General features: G+C 44.0%; 1 protein-coding gene across 1 annotated transcript in view; it reads right to left on the reverse strand.

Moving 5' to 3' along the window:
* Positions 1-18236, reverse strand: part of CCBE1 (collagen and calcium binding EGF domains 1) — a 102134-nt gene that overhangs the window by 13123 nt on the left and 70775 nt on the right. Inside the window, exons 3-6 of the mRNA XM_080372595.1 lie at positions 11942-11994; positions 6302-6436; positions 5415-5552; positions 142-248 (exon numbers count right to left, since the gene is read on the reverse strand). Coding sequence (XP_080228721.1) covers positions 142-248; positions 5415-5552; positions 6302-6436; positions 11942-11994 — 433 coding nt within the window. The remainder of the gene's footprint in view (positions 1-141; positions 249-5414; positions 5553-6301; positions 6437-11941; positions 11995-18236) is intronic.

The raw sequence follows: 18236 nt of genomic DNA on the forward strand, positions 1-18236 counted from the left end.
AACATGACTTTGAAATATATTGCCATGATCTTTATGGGCACGAGAGCCACACGGCAGTGACAGCTCCAAACACTTAAATTTAACCTCAGTTGTCACAAAACATGCAGGTCTGGTAAAGACATGGCTGATCAGTGTTCATACCTTTTGCTTCAGTTGTAAAACTGTCTGCTTTATTTGATGAAATTCCTTACAAGAGGCACAGCACGTCCCCAATTTTGCCACATTTTCAGATTTCTCAGGAAGTGCAGCTGAAAGAAAGCAGTTTCAAATACAGGTATAAAGATACAAAGAGAAGAAGTCCATAAAGCGATTGCAAAAGCAACCTGAAGGTTATGTTTCCCCAGACTGTGAAAGAGGAGAGCATCTTGCCATTGTTAATACTTTGACTGTGAATTGCTGTGTAAGGCTAAGAAACTTTGCAGGGACAGCTCTGAGCTCATTTTTAAAGCAGCTGTTTCCAGTTAACAGTCTGCAAATTATTTATTTATTTTTAATACCTGGAAAAGTCTACACCCCTTCTTTTATCTTTGTGTTTAGGGTAGACTAACCCTGTAGATCTGAACTGATTTACAGTCCCCTGAAGGGCAAATTTTCATATGCTATAAATTATAGTAAAGTACCTCACAATATGGTCATTTCATTCACTTTGCACAAACTGCATTCTATCATTGCTGAGTATTCCTCCACGTGATGGAATCAGCCTGAGCGGAGACGGGGATTGAGATTAATGACAGGGATTTAAATCCACACGAGAGAAATGGTCACACCTGTTGATACTATGCACGAATGGGATCTTTTCAAGAATCCATTAAATAATTCAAACTGTAAGAGATATTGCAAGTGTTAATTTTGTCCTTTTTCCCAGTCCCATACACAGTGAAGCACTTCTGCGTCACAAACAAACAAGCGTTGTTTCAACACATGTCCACTTAAAGAGAAATGTGGTTTCTGAAACAGAGGGTGACACATCCTGGCTCTAGGTGAGCTTTTTTCCTTCAACATACAGCTGTTGAGAAACATAAAGTGTATTGAGGCTCTGCATATGGTGTGTGGCCTTGTACAATGTTACCTGGAAGGGTTATTGTCCATGTTTGAACACTGACCTTTCAAAACATGTCCTGTAATGGAAAAACCCTGCAGGTGCTCCTGGTTAAAGTCAGCAAATCTTAAAAATCTTCAAAAAGGATCAACTACAATGCGCTTACCTATTGTGTTATACTTCTTACTTGGACACAATCTTTGAAGTCCTTCATCTTTTCAGAAATTTGTATTGATTTTGAAAACATCTGCATAATTTTAAATAAAAACAGAAGTTTCTAATACTAAAGACGTTATATGGTACTTGACTTCAAATGTTTTCAGGGTCCAGTAAGGAATATTACATCCATCAGATGGTCATTTATGGGCCACCAATGCACAAATTCAGGAAAACCACATTTTCAGTACATTTAGTCCATTGGCTATAATGCCACATCAGGTGTGCTTGCTTTTAGAAGGTGAAGATTTATTTCTCTTATCTCCTAGGTCAGGTAGGAGAGGGCGGTAAGGGCAAGGTTCTGGAATGACCAGCAGCATTAAGACTGGTATTAGCACTGAACTGATCAGAAAATTAGGAGGCAAAATCTTGGGAGTTTACCCCATTCATCAACTGCCTGCTCCCACAGCTGCAGTCCATTTATTTAATGCTTTTATGGCAGTAAGCACACTGCTGTGTGAGCTTTCCAGCCCTTCCTGATAGCACATGGATTGATAATCCCTGAACAGCTTTCTGCACAGTGTTCAGGTGGCTCAAGATTTAAGGCCGAAAGGTACCACTTGGGGTTTGCTGATGAACTCTACACAACATATAACAGATCTTCACCAAATCGCATCTACGGCTCCAAGGCTATCTGGCCACACCACCTCCCAGAGGGACTCCAGCCTTTGTGTGAAGATACTCAAATACACAGCACCTGCTGGTTTCCTTTGTCACTGCTGTATTTCTAATGTTATTCATTTTGCCTTTGACTCCTTGCAAAGCCTCTTTACCCATAAACCTTTCTCTGATAGATTAAAGACTGCACAATGCAGGCCTTTTTTCCCTTAACAAGGAATTGATACGCTGTAATCAAGACACCTCTTGATATTTCTGTAAGGTAAGTTTTCTTTTGACCACAAACCAGTATTGTGGCTCCCTTAATTTTTCAGCTTCCTTTAAAAAACATCAGTGTTTTGACATGTCCATTTTCGGACCTGTGTAGGATGTACAGATGCACATATATTGAGCCATTAGAAAAAAATGCCTTTTTTTCCAAACTCCAGTAGAGTTTGGACTTGGTACTAGTCTTAACCAAAATTCCTTTTAATAGCTATCTTACCAACTTTGTTCCTTCATATTGTGTTAAGAAATGTTGCTGAAAGCAACATACAGTCATAGGGAGAAATTGCCAGAGCCTCTGCTATTTGAAACCTATTGCAATCCCACTAGAATCAGTGGAATTACATGCAGATTAAGAAGCGGTGAATTTGGCCTCATGTTTCATTATAAAATCCAATTTACCTTCCAGAAGGATGGGGCACACGGGGCTGACAACTATAGATAGAACAGGGCTGTAACAATCCATGGAGATGAATGCTGGGGGGCAGTGGTGTCAGCTAATGTTTGGGAAACATCATACCAGTGAGATTTCTGCAAATCCATTTGGATTGACTTGTCAGAGGAAGAAGTCCAACAGCGTCATATAAGCAAGCATGAACTGTGTCCCGGGAGAGAGGTGGAATCCCCCTAACTCATACCAGACAGAGGTGATGAGTTGCCCGGGGAAGGAGTCATCCATCAAACATTTGCTCTACCCACATCCGATTCTGTATCAGGACCAAACTACAAATAAAGCCAGAATAAAGCATGGATAAAGCCAGAAGCCACCTAGGACAGGCCAGAGGGGGCAGGAAGCAATTAGATGGAGCCACCCACGCATGGTACAGAAATAGAGGTCACCTACCAGGGTCAGTTTGGCCTGTGCTGAGCAAGGCACTTATATAGCCTGCTTCCATTGTTTCCAGGAAACTAAAATGATTTCAGAGAAGGCTTAAACCAGCCCCATTTTATGAAGGTTTTCCAAAGCATGATGTCTAGCTCATGCATGATGTTGCTGTTCCTGACAGGGGGTCCTTTCATCTCGGCAAGGCACCGGTGAGCCCGTGGCACCTATCGATAAGAGATCTGCTTGGGGGAGCGATGTGTTTTCTTTGCATGTGCTGGAAGACTGTCTTGCTGATGCTGGAAGAGGAGGAGATGCTGGCGGGGGAGAGCTCTGCAGGGAGCTGTGCCGCAGGCAGTCTTTGCATGGAGACAGTTGAGTTGATCATCTGTGTTGTATTATCTGGGCTCAGCCTGCTGAGAAGGTTTCATTTGCCTACTTCTGCACGGGTAACTGTATTGTCTCTGTCAAATGCAACATGATCGCGGATGTGGGAAAAAATCTCCCTGTTCTTATGCCCACTAACAAATGCGAAGCTCTCAGTCAAGCCCACTTACAGAGGCAAAGAAGTGCCTGGATTGCAGCTTTGAGGCACGGCAGGATGAAAACATGTATAGTATCTCCCGGGAAATGTACAGCATGCTTTGGGCTGGAGACAGATACATGATTTTCATGTTTCTCACATTAAATTTTAAAATAAAATTTAAGTGTTCCAGCTAGTAAGAAAAGCAAATAATCCGTTTGTTAGGAAGCCGCTCCGGCGTGGATGCGGTGCCGTGTGGGACAGTGCAGGGCTGGGGCTGACCACGCGGTGGTGCCTCGCTACAGCCGGCCGGAATCCTTTTCCTTGGGATGGGTTACGGATACAAATTTTTTAAAGGAAATACTCTGTGAAATTGCGATGGCTAACTCCACTTTCATTTGCACCAGAAGTCTGGCAATTAGTAACAACATGGAGTACCACAGGGTCACAGAGCAGAAAGTGTCCTGCTCCGCTTCACACAGCTGATTTGGGAAATGTCATGAGCGATGGTGGGTATTTAATTCCAGATTAACTACTGGAGCTGACATTTTTATGTGCCATGTACATTCAATGTAAAATTGGTGCTTTCAAATATTAAAATTATTCCCACAGCCTTGAATATTCTGAATGGTTGGTTATCCTGAACGCTTTGGACATTACTCTGTCAGGAAATTTGAACTAGCCTGAGGAAAAGTTAACCAAAAAACTATTTGCAAGGGGATTATATAGGTTATGTCTCTTTCCTTTATGACCCCCCTGGACACTTACAAGGGAAAAAACCCAACCAATCTGAAATTTGCAAGAAACAATGAAAGTTAATGGAGTGGCTCCAGTTACACATTTTCAGAGGAAAATGAAAATTACAAATTGTTCTTGCCATCCAGTGGGATTTGGTGCACCCAAACATACTGTGTTCAGGCAATTAATTGATGAACTTATTGTAAGTCGCCATTCATCAAAATAGTTCCCCTGCCCCCCCCCCCCCCGCCCCCCCCACCCCCCCAGGTTGTTCTCTTCTTCTTTTCTTTTTAAATTGCCATATCAGTATTTAATCTGCAGTACTTTAAATGCTGTAATTTAATAGCTGGGATGAGATCAAAAACTTTAAAATAATTTATACACAGCATACTTACATACTTGGAAAACAACAGTAAAAAGCAAGAACAAGCCCTCACTTTTACCTGCTTCCCATCACATATTATTTTCGTTTTTAAAAAGGAAAAAAATCTGACCACAGTCATGAGACACACAGACTCATTGCAGGTCAGCAGAATTTAGCAATTGATTTAAGTGATGCTTGAAAAGTGTGCAAGATTCCCAGGCACACCTTTTCTGACCCTCCAAGTGCCCAGAGGCACAACCACCCAACCCAGGGCCATTTGCTAATCTCAGATGTGGGTGTATATATACAAATTAAGGTTACTGAAAATAATTAAATTAACAGATGACATCAATGAAGGCTTATAAGGGTCATCATCTGGAATATTCCCCCCACACCTCCCCATCTTCTGAGCTCTAAGTATAATCCAGGTTGGTATGGGAGAAAATACGGCTTTCAGCAGGTGGATCCAGCAGAAATGGTCTAACTGATGCTGTAATGGCAAGTTTCACCGTTCAGTCACTGTGCCTCTCTGGGAAGATGCTTTCTACATCCTTCAATGTACTTGTGCAGTTTCTTTATGGATGTGACTACTGATGTACTGCTGTGTTTGTGCAGCTTATGAAATGGGTAGGAGAAAAGTGTGTGGCAGGACTGCTCCACAGGTTCTCAGGTGCTCAATGAACAACCTGGGCTCTCCAGGACCATCAGCTACATCCCAGCTTCAGACTCCCAGCTCCAAGTGCAGTGCAGGGAGCAGTTCCTCTTTATGACAGATCAACCTTTTAGGTGGCCCTTTGGCCCAGGACCATAAACCCCCACTAGCATATACCTTTATCTCCTTTGGTGCACGTCTTTCCATCCTCCTCCCGGGTGTAGCCTTCGTGACACTCACACCTGTAGCTGCCCATGGTGTTGACACAGATCTGAGAGCACAGCGTCCCATTGCTCATGGCACACTCGTCGATATCTGGAGAGGAGCAAGAGTTCAAAATGCTCTGAAGCCAGAGGTTTCAGACCGCAAATACAACAAAAGACTTCCTTTAGAGGTACCAGGAGATTTTGTGGTTAAGTAAATGAGTCATTTCAGCACCTCCAGTGCTTCGGGCTGGAGCTCTGTGCGAACTGCAGTATTATTAACATACCTGTCATTTTAGTGGTGAACATTGCTTGACCATTTCTCTGCTTTGAAGAGCTCACAAGCAAAGCTCAGTCCTGCAAACCTTGGCTCCCTGGCCCAGCAAACAGTCCAGGACAGGGCAGGGCAGGACTAGCCACACAAAGACCACATGTAAATGACGACTCCTGAAGTAGATGCTGGCCATCTGAATCAAACCCCAAGGATTTATTTTCATAATGAGGCCTGGTTATAGTACTTTGAGGGTTACTGTTAGAATCCTGTCCCTCATCTCAGGCCAAAACCCCAAATATGGCTCAAAACCTGCAGGAGGAATTAATAAAGGGAAAATTGTATCATCCCAACACTTTGAAATGTTTGGGTATGTATGTCTCGTTTTATGTACTACCTCCTAATAATTTCAGGGGGATTTAGATCTCTTAGATCTGGGAATCAATCCTTAACATAGTTAAAAAACATATTTCTCTTAGTAATAGTAATGAGAATAAGAAAGGTTTCAGAAATAAACTGTCTCCTGGAGGCCCTGACAAAGCAGGATACATCATTAAGCAGTGATAAGCTCAACACACACTTCTACCTACCCAGGCAATAAGGCTTCTCTCTGTTCCTGTGCCTCTCCCGGTCATAGCGGTACCCAGGATAGCAAGTGCATAGGACTCGCCCAAAGTTATCTGTGCACTGCTGTTCACAGGGAGCTTCAGCGCAGACATCGTAGTCTAGATAGGGAAAAATGGGGTTAGGAAAAATACCAGTGGCAGTAGCTGGATGAAACTTTGACAGCAAATATTTCACATCTCTGCTATTAGTAGAGTTGAGTTACATTGTTTTTAAGGGTGGAAGGAACATAGGAATAAAACATGCATGAGATGTAAGTAAAATTGTAATTGCTAATCACAGCTTTACAGTAGTTAGACTATTTCTTAAACCTGGATTTTAAGTAAGGGTCACTTTCCCAGTTTGCAGAATTTAAGAATTCTTTTCAAAGAAATATTAAATTGCTGTTTCCTTCACAGATTTTTTATGTGCTGATAGCAACATTACTTCTGCAGACTATCATGGAACAGGCTATCTGCCAAATCCAGGCAGAAGGCATATTACAAGGAAAAGTTAATTAAAATCACACAGTAATTGTTCACAGCCAGATATACCCCTTCTAGGAAAGAACACATTGTTACAAAACCATCATCACTTTTAATGATAGCAATGTGCAGATTAGGGTATGGAACGTCACTAGCCGAGCTTGTCATTGAAGTCCCAAAAGACTGAAGTCACTGAAACCTGAGGGAGGGTGAATCTGTTTCTGATTTCACTGCTATGTGGCAGCAAAACCGAAGGCCAGGGAATGGACACCAGACCAAAACAGGGTCTGACCTGCACCCCTGCCCTGCCATGGGCTGGATTTGGCCCCTGGTGTCAGGCTGGTGGCAGGGATTTGGGGGAGATGGGCAGCCCCTGGCTGTGGATACAAGGGCTTCGCAGTGCCACGGGGAACATTCGCTAGGGGAAGACAGGAGCTGAAGCAGCACCTAGTCTCAAAACCAGCTTAGGCAAACCCTCCTGAAGGTTGGGTTGTATGCCAAAGCAAGTGGCAGTTCCTGTGATCATTTCAGTGGAGCATCATCCTGCACACAGCTGGTGTATTAGGTACTGGGGGGGGGGGCACAACAGAAATATCCCGTCCATGCTACGGACCAAACACATCTAAACCAAACCTAAATGTTTCAACTGAATTCCCAGCAATGCACAGTGTTTCCATATACACACTATAAAGTAATTAAACGCCAAAATCATTACTGACTCATACTAATAACTAGCAGACATCTCTAGGTATGAAGGTTTTTTCAAATAATTAAAAAGAACTAATAGATGGTAAAGCAAGTGAAGCCACATTGGCTGTTCAAAGTATATAAAGCACGTGTGTAGCACTGGGGGTGAAAGTGACAGTGTGCAAAGGTACAGAAAAGCACCAAACGAGACTTAAGAAGTTGCTATATGTCACACCAGAGCCGCTTAGACCAAAAGATACTATTGTAATGGTGCCAAGCATTTCCTCCCTTGTGCTTGTCACCTTTTGAATGGCAGGCATCCTTTCTTTCCTGCTTACTTCACAACTGTGTTGACTTTCAGCCTTGAAGTCTGCTCACAGTGCTGTGGTGGTGAGCAGCAGTGCCAGGACTCCCAGCAGTAACCAGGGTCAAACAGTACAGAGCCTTCTTGCACAAGCGTGGAACTAAAACCTGGCCCTTGCCTTCGAACATAGACAGCCTGGGGGCTAGTTCAGGCTTTTTAGGTGATGCTGGGACTGTAAACTCCTGTTACATTTGGCACTACTAAATAGTCCCAGATATAAAGCATTAGTGGTGTTTTTCCTGGGCACAGTTGCAATTTTCATTTTCCACTGAAATAAAATCAGATGGAGAACAGGCCAGTATGCACAGCACTGATGTGACCATGCCTATTCCTTAGCCAGTGTGCCCACACAGATGCTGGATTTGGCCTGTGCCACGTCTAGACTATTCAGAGTGGAGGCAAAACAAGCTCTGTCCTCCCTGTGCCTCCATGAATAGATGTGCCCTAATAAAATCATAAAAAAACATCTCTTACTACAAGCAGGATTAGCTCTGCATAAACCTTTCCTAATAGACATTAATCTAACCCGCACCTAGAAATCCCTCAGGGATGAAAATTCCCCACCATGCAGTCTATTCCCAAGACTAAATATCCTTGCAGACAGAAAGCTTTTTACACATATCTAATCCAAACTCCCCTTAGAGCCATTTAAGCCCATTATTTTTATCCTCTTCTTCTTGGTCATGAGGAACAGTTCGCTATCCCCCTTGCAGCAAGTTTTCACATACCTAAAAACTATTATCACAACTCCCCTCAACCTCCTTTTCCCTAGACTAAACAACACCAGTTCCTTTTCATTGTCTCTATTTTGCCGTATTTCATGTAGCTAGTCTCTAAACATGGTTTTCACATCCACCTTAGCAGAACTCCATCAAGACTATTGCTTCATTTGCTTTCATACAAAGCAAGGGAAGGCTCCAGCAGGTGGAAATCTCCCTGCTAGTGGTTCCCACACAGTCATCTCAAATCACACAACAGTTGTGGGCAGGTCCCATGTCACAGAGCTGCGCATCCCCAGGGCTTTGGTCACCAGTAGCATGAGTCCCTCAGGAGCAGTCCTCACAACTGGGATGAGATGGGCAAAAGCTGCTGCACCGCCTCCGTGTGCTCTGCAGAACCAGGGATGCACATGCCCTCCCACGTTCAAGCCCCTTGTCCACCAGCCCAGCCTAAGAAATGTGGTTTGATGATGAATCAAAGCCACACAGCGAGGAGCAGGCTGTTCCAGACTTTAGGAAAATACAAAAAGCTGAAGCAGAATAACAAATGTCTCTATGTATATTTCAGTGAACTCAGGAATGACAACGCAGCATGGAAAGTTGTATGTGCTAAGGAAATCTCTGAAACAGCCTTAGTGAGGAAACAGCAGATCTTATTAGTGTTTGCCTGGCACAGAGTGTTTTGCTCTGGATTAATGCACAGCCAAGAAACTCAAGTAACAAACCAGCGACAGGGAGAGTGCTCTCCAAAAGAAGCTGTTTCAGACTACATCTGTCCCTGCTTTACTCTCGGTGACACCACGAGACAGGACCTAGTTGTAGCTGAGTCTCCAAAGCAAAGAAGGAGGAGATCATTCAGGAGAACCTGCTTCACTGCTCAGGTGGAGTAGAAAGATGTTATGGGGGGAATCAGGCACAAAAAGCAAACTCCCCTCAATGTTTCCTGAGGATCTTTGCTCCCTGCTCCTTGCAGCCAAAACCCAGAGCAAGAATGTGAGTCCAAAGCAAATGAAATGCAGAAGCTGGGGACATGGACTCATACTGGACTGCACTGATTTCTGTTGCTTTTCAAGGGCAGATGAGAAATAACAGGACAGAAACCAAAGATGGATGTGGACAAAGACACAAAGCCTTGGGGAAAGAATCTTTTTAAGTAACAGCTGCCCAAGAAGGACATTGGTTCCTCCTGAGGGTGGACAAGGGACGCTCTGTCCCTCTCCCAACCCTGCTCCCTGCTGCCATTGCTAAATCACAGAGAAGACAGGGCTGGAACTACTTCTCATGGGTTTGACTTGCCAGTACGGGATTAAAAGGTGCAGATGTGCTGTAATGAACTCACATCTGTATTGCATTTGTGTGCCTGTGTCAAGATACGCATTTCATACAGCTACTCTGTCAAGATTATGCCAAAACAATGTGTGAAGAGCCAAGTGATGTCTTGTAACAAAGTGAAATGAGTGCTTCTCTGAGTCATATTTTTTGTCCCCATACCAGTGGCCAGATTGTCTCAGATGTTACAGCGATTGCTGTGGTCTCTGAAGTTCAAGGCAAAATATAGATTGAGCTGAAAAAGGGGGAATGGAGATACAAAGGGAGAGAAGCCACAGTCAGCAGAGAAATTCAATTAGTGGCGGAAACTCTCAGGTTACTGAGATGCAGTTAATAGACAGGGTTAAGCGAAGCAAAGTCAGTGGGTACATAATAAAAGCTGCTTTCATAATCACCTAAAACCTCAGGAGATGAAAATTAGAAGCCTAAAATAATATATTGCCATGGTTATAATTTTACTTTTGCTCCTATTACTTCTGTTGCTGTATCCATCACATTTAGCAAATAGCATATAAAATTGTTACAATCCATAGGAAAGCTGGAGGCCAGACTGTGGAGTCCTGGCTTCTTTCCACCCCAAAAGGATTCAGGGCTTCTGCTCCCCGTGCACACAACCACCTTGTACATTACAGCACATCTGCCTCCTCCAAGTGTCTGTCTCGTACTGGAGCTGTCATCTCATGCCATAGACACAAAGACAAAACTCACTGCAAAACCATGGGATGAGGAACTCCTTGTGAGCATCAATTTCACTCAAACCCTACCCAGCTCCCCGAGGCTCGGGCTGGCACCGTGGGCTGTTTCTTCACAAAGAAGTAGAAAATGCACAATTTCTCTCTCAAGAAGATGTAGGTTATTTTTTTTTCTTTTTCTTCTTTTTCTTTTGCAACCAGTGTTCTACTGTTTCTAGCCAGCAGCAAAGAAAATGCACATTTTTTAAAAAGCAGCAGGAGCAGAGTTTGGGTTATAATCCCTGTCGGCTGGAGGCTGTAATTCAAAAATCAGCTGACTCCCTCCAGTATGTTAATTTGCCACTTTTCTTTTCAAAACATCATCAGCCCAAACGAGACACTCTCAGGTCAACTGAAGACTTTCCATATGTCATCAAATAGAAGGATGTCACCATAAACCAACTTTTTAACCTGCTTTTTGGAGTAAACAAGGTTTTTTGGCTTGCTGTCTCTGACCATTTGCTTCTGCTAGGGAGTTCCTCTGCTCCTGTAACTTCAGAGCCAGTTTCATCCAAATTGGAAAAAGCAATGGGAGCGACTGAAGAACTCACATTGCTACTGCTGATGTGAAGCCATCGTCTGGGTAGACCCAACAGAGGCCTCCCACAAAATTAAGGCAGGCAGAGCTCAGCCTTTTCCTAAATGAGATCTCATTGCAGCAGCCTCTGAGCATTGAGACCCCATTACGGCTTTTGCAAAGCGTAGAGGCAGCTCCCCTCTGCCAAGAGGATTATTCCCTTTTCACTACTGCATGAACTATCCTCAGTAAATTCTCTGTGTCCTTCTGCCCCTGTGACAATGAAGCCATACCCAGGACCAGCAGAGCGGGTGGAAGAGACATACTGTTTGATGACACTTTCCCCTCACTGATGTCTTTGTGAAATATGTAACCAAAGGCAGGACTAATTCACATAGTCACCCACCCTCTGTGCACTTACAAGCCAAACTGACTGTGCTACATCCAAGGGGTGCATGGGGAAAACCATCAGCCAGGAAGGGTGTGCTCCTGGGTGCACAGAGTGCTCCCATGTATGTAGCTGAGAGCAGAATGTGTCCCTCTGCAGCAGGTCATGGTGCAAGATCTGTGCAGTCATGTGTACTTAGGGAAGGATCAAGGCTTGGCATGCTAAGTGAAACTTTTGGAAGATGCTGATCTTTTTATTTTCCCAACAAGTTCCACTGACACATGAGATACGGATGAGCCTGTGATTATATCAGCATGCTCTTCCAAACTGGCAGTGTGGAGAACAGGGTAAATGGGGAAAGACAAATGCATGGGGAAAGAGGGGGTAACAACAGTGAAATCACATACCTTCAGGGATGCACTGTCCGAGAACAAACTTATAACCCTTACAGCATTTTTTCCTGAAAAACAATAAAATAAATAAATGAATAAATAAATATATGTGCTAAAGGTTGGTGCTGCCTTTAAAAAGAATCATGGGTAGATCATGGGTGTGATGAACCAAAAAAAGATGAGGATCCTGAGCTTTGCAGTTGGAGGTATCTCAGCATTAAGGAATGCAACATGGAAACCCACCACTCAGTCCATCAGGCGTTTTAGAGTTTTAGATGACAGCATGGCCAGCTGCCTCAGGAGCCTGAGGCTGGGCACCCCAGTGCTGACCCACTCAACATCCCAACAAGATTTCTGAAAACCCTACTCCCTTGAGTTGAAAGGATGCAGCACACCCCAGTGCTGTCCATACATACAACTTAGGTCACACTTTTCATGGTAGGGTGAAGGGTGTTCTCAAACACCCGTCATTACTATGTAAACTTGCAGAAAGGGGTAAGCCTCAGCAAGGAGTACACACAAGATAAATGTTACCAGTCATTTCTCGTCATTTAATAAACCTGGAAGGCAGTAAGTGAAATATATTGCAGCAATGGAGTGTATCTTACACACAGGCAGGGAGGCAAAACTGCAGTGAAGATTCAACAGGATCAGATACTTTTTCTGTGCCTATGATATGAACAAAGTCTGAGTGCTGAGAAATTAATATGCCTTACACACTGGCCTGTAATGGCATTTAGGCATTCAGCTATACCTGTTTGCTTTCTAGGCAGCAAATCACTTCATGTCGCCAGGACTCCCAGCAGTGTTGAGGAACCTTTACAAATGGCTGGTTCCCTTATCACCCTGAAAGCTACTCACGGCAGGGACCTAGTGACCTTCAAAAGGGTCCCGTGTTGGTGGACTGGTGCAGGAGAAGCAAACTGCTGTTCACTGCACTATTTTATCAAGCCTACATGAGTCTGAGGGAAAAAAAAAAACCCTTTATTTTACAAATTCACAGTTTTTCTTTCCTTGTGGATGTGCTGAAATATCTGCAGAACTGGGAAACCATCCATTTGGTGTTATCCTTTAATTCAGTAACTGACGCAGTAGAGTGCTAAAGCCATGGCAGTCAATGACACAACACTCCCCTAGACAACACGCAGCCATCACAAATCATCATTATGTCGAATTTAAATCAACTATCAATTGCAACTGACCACTTAAAACAAACAATGCATTACTCCAAACTATGTAAAAACAAACTTTGGCTCCATATTTTACCCTCTTCCAAAGATTAGCTGGAATATAAATTATGCTTAATGAAGGTTGAACATTTGAAGAGGAAGCCTTGCTTTGTTATGCAAACAGTGGTCCCTCATTAGACTTTTCTCCAAACACTGCTGTGAAGTTTTATCTGCAAGACAAACAAATGCAGGAGGAATGGGTTCAAAGTGCATCAGGGAGGCTGTTCATATGCTGCAAGCCATACTGATGGCTTTCCAAGTGCACATTCATCTCCTCCTGTCTGCAGAAGAAGGAAGGATGATAATGGCTTGCTTGTAGCTGCTCTTCGGGGGAAGATACAGCCTGGCTTGAGAGAGGGCTGGGAGGTGGGAGAGGAGAGGAGGGCATCCCTGCCATGACATGCTGACCTGTGGGGTTGTGCCAGCCAGAACAAACGAGAAACAGACAGCAGAAGCTTTCATAATTTCTACCCTTCTCTTTGGGACTTCCCACTTGATTTTCAGGCTTAGGACCCTTAGGACTCCCACCCTTAGAGTGGCTTGTAGCAGCAGATGTAAACCTCAACTGGCACAGCCTGCTTCTAGGTAAGGGCTTGCTTGCTGGGCTTGCAGGAGCTGCCTCTCTCCTCCCAGCTTGGTTGGCAATGGCTCTTGACTGGACTTGTTGCCTTTCTTGTGGCTAAACTGTGGGTTTAGCTGCCTTCCTGGATTCTCCTGATAGCCAATCAAACCCCGCTCCCACAGCCACACACTGAGAACCCACCACACACTGTTACAGCCATTAAATACTGCCCTGGCACATACTGCCCTGGCACCCTGAAGCAAGCAGAGCCTCGTGTAGCCTCGCGGGGGGTTGCTCCAGTTAAAGCAACTGGTGAATCACGCTGCCCTGGCAGGCATCCAAGCCCCTGCTGAAATCCGTCTCTTCAACGGCTTCTTGCAGCAATGAGTTCCACAGGGGGGTGACACGTTTCTGAGAAGTCATTTCCTTGTTTTCAGTCTCCTTTTCAATTTTTGGTGAATTTTTCTGGGGTTTACTGGTAAGGAGATCTGGAAGTATTTTCTCTAAATACCTGAAGATTTTTCCACAACATGAAAGCTTTAAATCACACAAGAAAATGGTTTGGAGGAGGGATGCCCTGCTTTCAGGATCACACTCCAGAAACCAATTCCCCATGATACTTGGTTCCCAGTTCAAGATTACAGATCTCTGTTTAGTACAGCCTGTACTCAACAGCAAGCTTCAGCCATCAGCATGATTCTGCCAAGGAAACTGCTACTTTAGGGTTAATGCACAGGAAATATAATATGACAATACCCTTTTCTCTGAACATTACATTGCAACCCTGGGATACCTGCATGCTTCAGCTTTTTACATTCTTAAAGAGAAATCTGTCAAAATGACGGACACATGAGTTGATCATTAGCAAAGGCATTTCAATAGCAATACTCATTTTCAGACATCCAGCTCCAGGTTGACGTGCCTAATCAACGCTGCACAGCAGCAATCTCATTATACACAATGAGAGGTAAGAGGGGGTCCCCGCTGATAATTTTAGCTACTGAATAACTTTCAGCGAGGTGGTTGCTACACAGCTCTACATGCACCAAACGCTAACTAATACACGGCTGTGTAAGGCGCTCAACCACTAAAATCCAGATCTACATGGAAATTAAATTGATCTGTTAACTTTAAGTCTGGTTTCCAAAAGGAGAAACTGCTGGCAAACTTATCTGTTACATAGCTTTTAATGGGGTGCTTCAGGTATTAAAAATTTAACAACTTCTGATTCTCATGCAGTCTTCACTCAGGAACATGCACACACCCAGACTCATAAAGCATTTTGGGCACCATGACTTGGATCACTGCAATGTCTAGCTTTTGTGTCACCTATAAGAAAAACCATAGCAATAGGGGCTCTCTCAAAGCAAAGTCACCCTTTTTTTCAGCTGCAGCAGAAGCAGGGAGATGTTGAGCTACTCCCATCTGCTCTGGAGGCTGAAGTGCTCCTGAATCACTGAATGTCAGAAGGTGGGATTTAAGGTCAAACCTTTTATACCAATAAACACACGTGTGACTAAGCAAGCAGAGGATCTGCCGCTTTTGCAGGCTTTTGAGGCCCATCACCTTGCAGACTGAGAGGGAAGCTGAGTTTTCCAGGAGCACCCCCATGCCACATCACCTGCAGGTGCCCCCCATGCCTGACACACAGCTCTGCGCCAGCACAGCACCCCCCGCCTCATCTTGCAAAGCAGTAGCTGCTTGATAGCATCGCCCCAGACATGCGGGAGGAAAGGCAAGATGCAAGGAATGTGGCTTAATTAAGCCACGGCTTTATTAAGTTAGCTTATCTGGCAGCTATCAGCAGTAAGTCATCCAGTGTGCACCACACTTTTTTTTCCCATAATTGTTTCCACCTGGTGGAGAGTTGCCATCACCCCCAGCCCACCTCCTGCTCTGCACTGGGACACAGCGGCCGGTGGCGGTGCCAGGGAGACTGGGGTATGCTGAACCTGGGAAATACTTCTGTGTGAGAGGGGAGAGAGTGATCCAGGGTCCTACAGCAGCTGAAATGCTTTGGAAAAGCAAATAATAACAGGATAAACACTTAAAGCGGTAATTAACCTGCATCTGTCTGCAGTACCACGGCAGCAACTTGTGTTGTGACAGCGGACGGTTTGGAGATGCTTAATGTGCTGTTGAGGTTTTGGTTAACTTCAGCAAAGGGGCATAAAACTCTATCATGACAATTATGTTGAGGAAATACCTAATTGATACCTAATCACCATTTAGTGATTGAAAAAAAGGGAAGGCAAAGGGGAAATGCAAAGGGAAGGGAAAGAGAAAGGTTTTATACTGGTTTCAGATGAACATATTATGTTAAGGAAAGTCTTGCTAAAGTTGTCAAAAGTAGAAACAGAAGTGTCTCCTCTAGGAAATATTTTCCTTCTAGGAGCAAAGCAGACACAGAAATGCCTAAATTGAGTCAGAAAGTTCCTAGGGTAACATATTACACTTACTTTATCCCTACAATGCCGGAGTTCAGACAGACAGTCAGCCTCCAGCATGGCTCCATCCAGACAGAGGTAATTCAGGCACTTTATCTCCCATTTATCGGGACTAGGAGCACATGCACGGACAGTTTCTCTAGCTCAGCTGATGCCTGGTGTCACTTCACTGGAAGATGCAGCAACTCCATAGGTGGTCAGGCAGGTCACATCCCTCCTCTCTGACATGCTGCTTCTAACCCACGAATGTCAGAAGAGTCACAGTATAGGGGGCATAAGAGCTGCTTAACATTTTATGTAGGTTTAGATATGTCAACACTGTTCTCCCAGGTTGGTGCTGGTAGAAAGTAATGGTAACACAGATCAGCAAATGTATTTAATAAAACCCCCAATTTCCCATGGGAAAAAGATTTGAAAAAAATTTTAACCAGATTTCTTCAGACAATGTCATAACATGAACTCAGGAGAACTTGTATCACGTTTTGAACACCTGAGTCAGCAAAGGCCACGGCACGGCTGTGTTTAATTGCACAAAGGGGTCTCTGTTAGACTGGCTCCTTATTGTGCCTGTCCGGTGTTTCTTTTTGATCACCCTGACTTTGAGAAGCACACAGTGCAGCAAAAATGCAAATATAAAATACAGCAATTAACTTACAAAAAATAATTAGACAGCTATAAAAACGAGCCAACAAGGTACCTTAAAAACCCCCTCAACCCTTGTTTTTCTCATATTCTGTATAAAATTCAAATGAGGGACAGGTCTGTCTGCCCAAGCATGCACGGACAAAGCTCATCTGCAGTGCAAAGTGTATTAAGGAAGCAGCTCGGTAGCTGTGCACAGTTTCACTGTAATTCACATGGAGAGAAGATTTATGGCAACATGGTGAAAAACTGAAGCAATGCACTTTATTTTTGTTTGCCTTTCTGTGGGATACATACCGAAATCTTGAGTAAGAGAGGATGGCCTCCTTGCAGACACTTGCTCAGCATACACTTTGCCATGATTTTCAGACTTAGTCCTTTTTCACAGTTTTGTAAAGAGATAACTTATGTTCGCGTTGGGTGTAACTCAAGGTCCAAGGCCATCTTGAGTCTTCCAGTCACCGTCCCAGCTGGGAGTGAACAGCACAAGTATGGTGATGGCTTCCAATGCTGCAGAACCTATGAGTACTGTATGTGTGTGCTTCTTTATTTCTCTTAACTGACTGAATAAAGCAGGATTTGCCCGAACAACTACAGAGACCGCCCTTCACCAGCAAAGCTGGAACTCAGACCTCTGACAGCTTCTGAAAGTCAGATTTTCAGTGATTAATGTGTTGCCTGAGGAATCTAAGCCATATTTCTTGTCAGCTACTTAAGTCAAATAAATCTACCCACATATAACAGTTTTCTTTCTTTTAGGGAAAAAAAGCACTGCTATCTGCTCTTTTGCTCAGCACTAGCTATTAAGATAGATAGCAGAAATGAAATCCCATTCCAGCTATTGCTAATGGGAAGGTTTTGATAAGATTCACAGTTCCTGGGCTTTTCTTCCGTGAACACAAGTCAGGGACCAGATCCTCCCCTGGCAAAAGCCACATACCTCTGTTGACTCTGGGGAACCATGCCAGCGCCTACCCAGCGAGGCTCTGGCTGATGCTTTTGAAAGATCCCAGACTTGCTCTTTGGCTGCTCCTTACTGTAATGTATTGTTAACTGACTCTTCCTCTCCTACAAGTACTGTTTCATGTCATCTTTTTACGGTCAGAGGGGATTCTATGGCACTGGAGTATGAACTGTTCCTTCTTCTCAGAAGAGACCTTCCAAACTGATACGATGGTTTGCAGCCCCTGCAGAGCGTGGCACTTGCGAATGTGTGAAGCTCATTCCTTTACAAAAGAGCAAGTAAAGACTTAAAGGGGTGTAAGAAACCCTCCATCTCACGTGGGTATTGGTGGGGCTTTGAGTTATGAAGCCGGAGAATGCACAAAAAGCGAAACTTCACAGGTCTGGGGAATTTAGCCACCAAAACTGTCTGCCTTTTTTGTAGCAGTCCTTGTGCCCCCATTCTCTACGGATGCAGCGCAGGACAA

Source organism: Falco punctatus (genome assembly GCF_963210335.1).
Source record: "Falco punctatus genome assembly, chromosome: Z".
NCBI lineage: Eukaryota > Metazoa > Chordata > Aves > Falconiformes > Falconidae > Falco > Falco punctatus.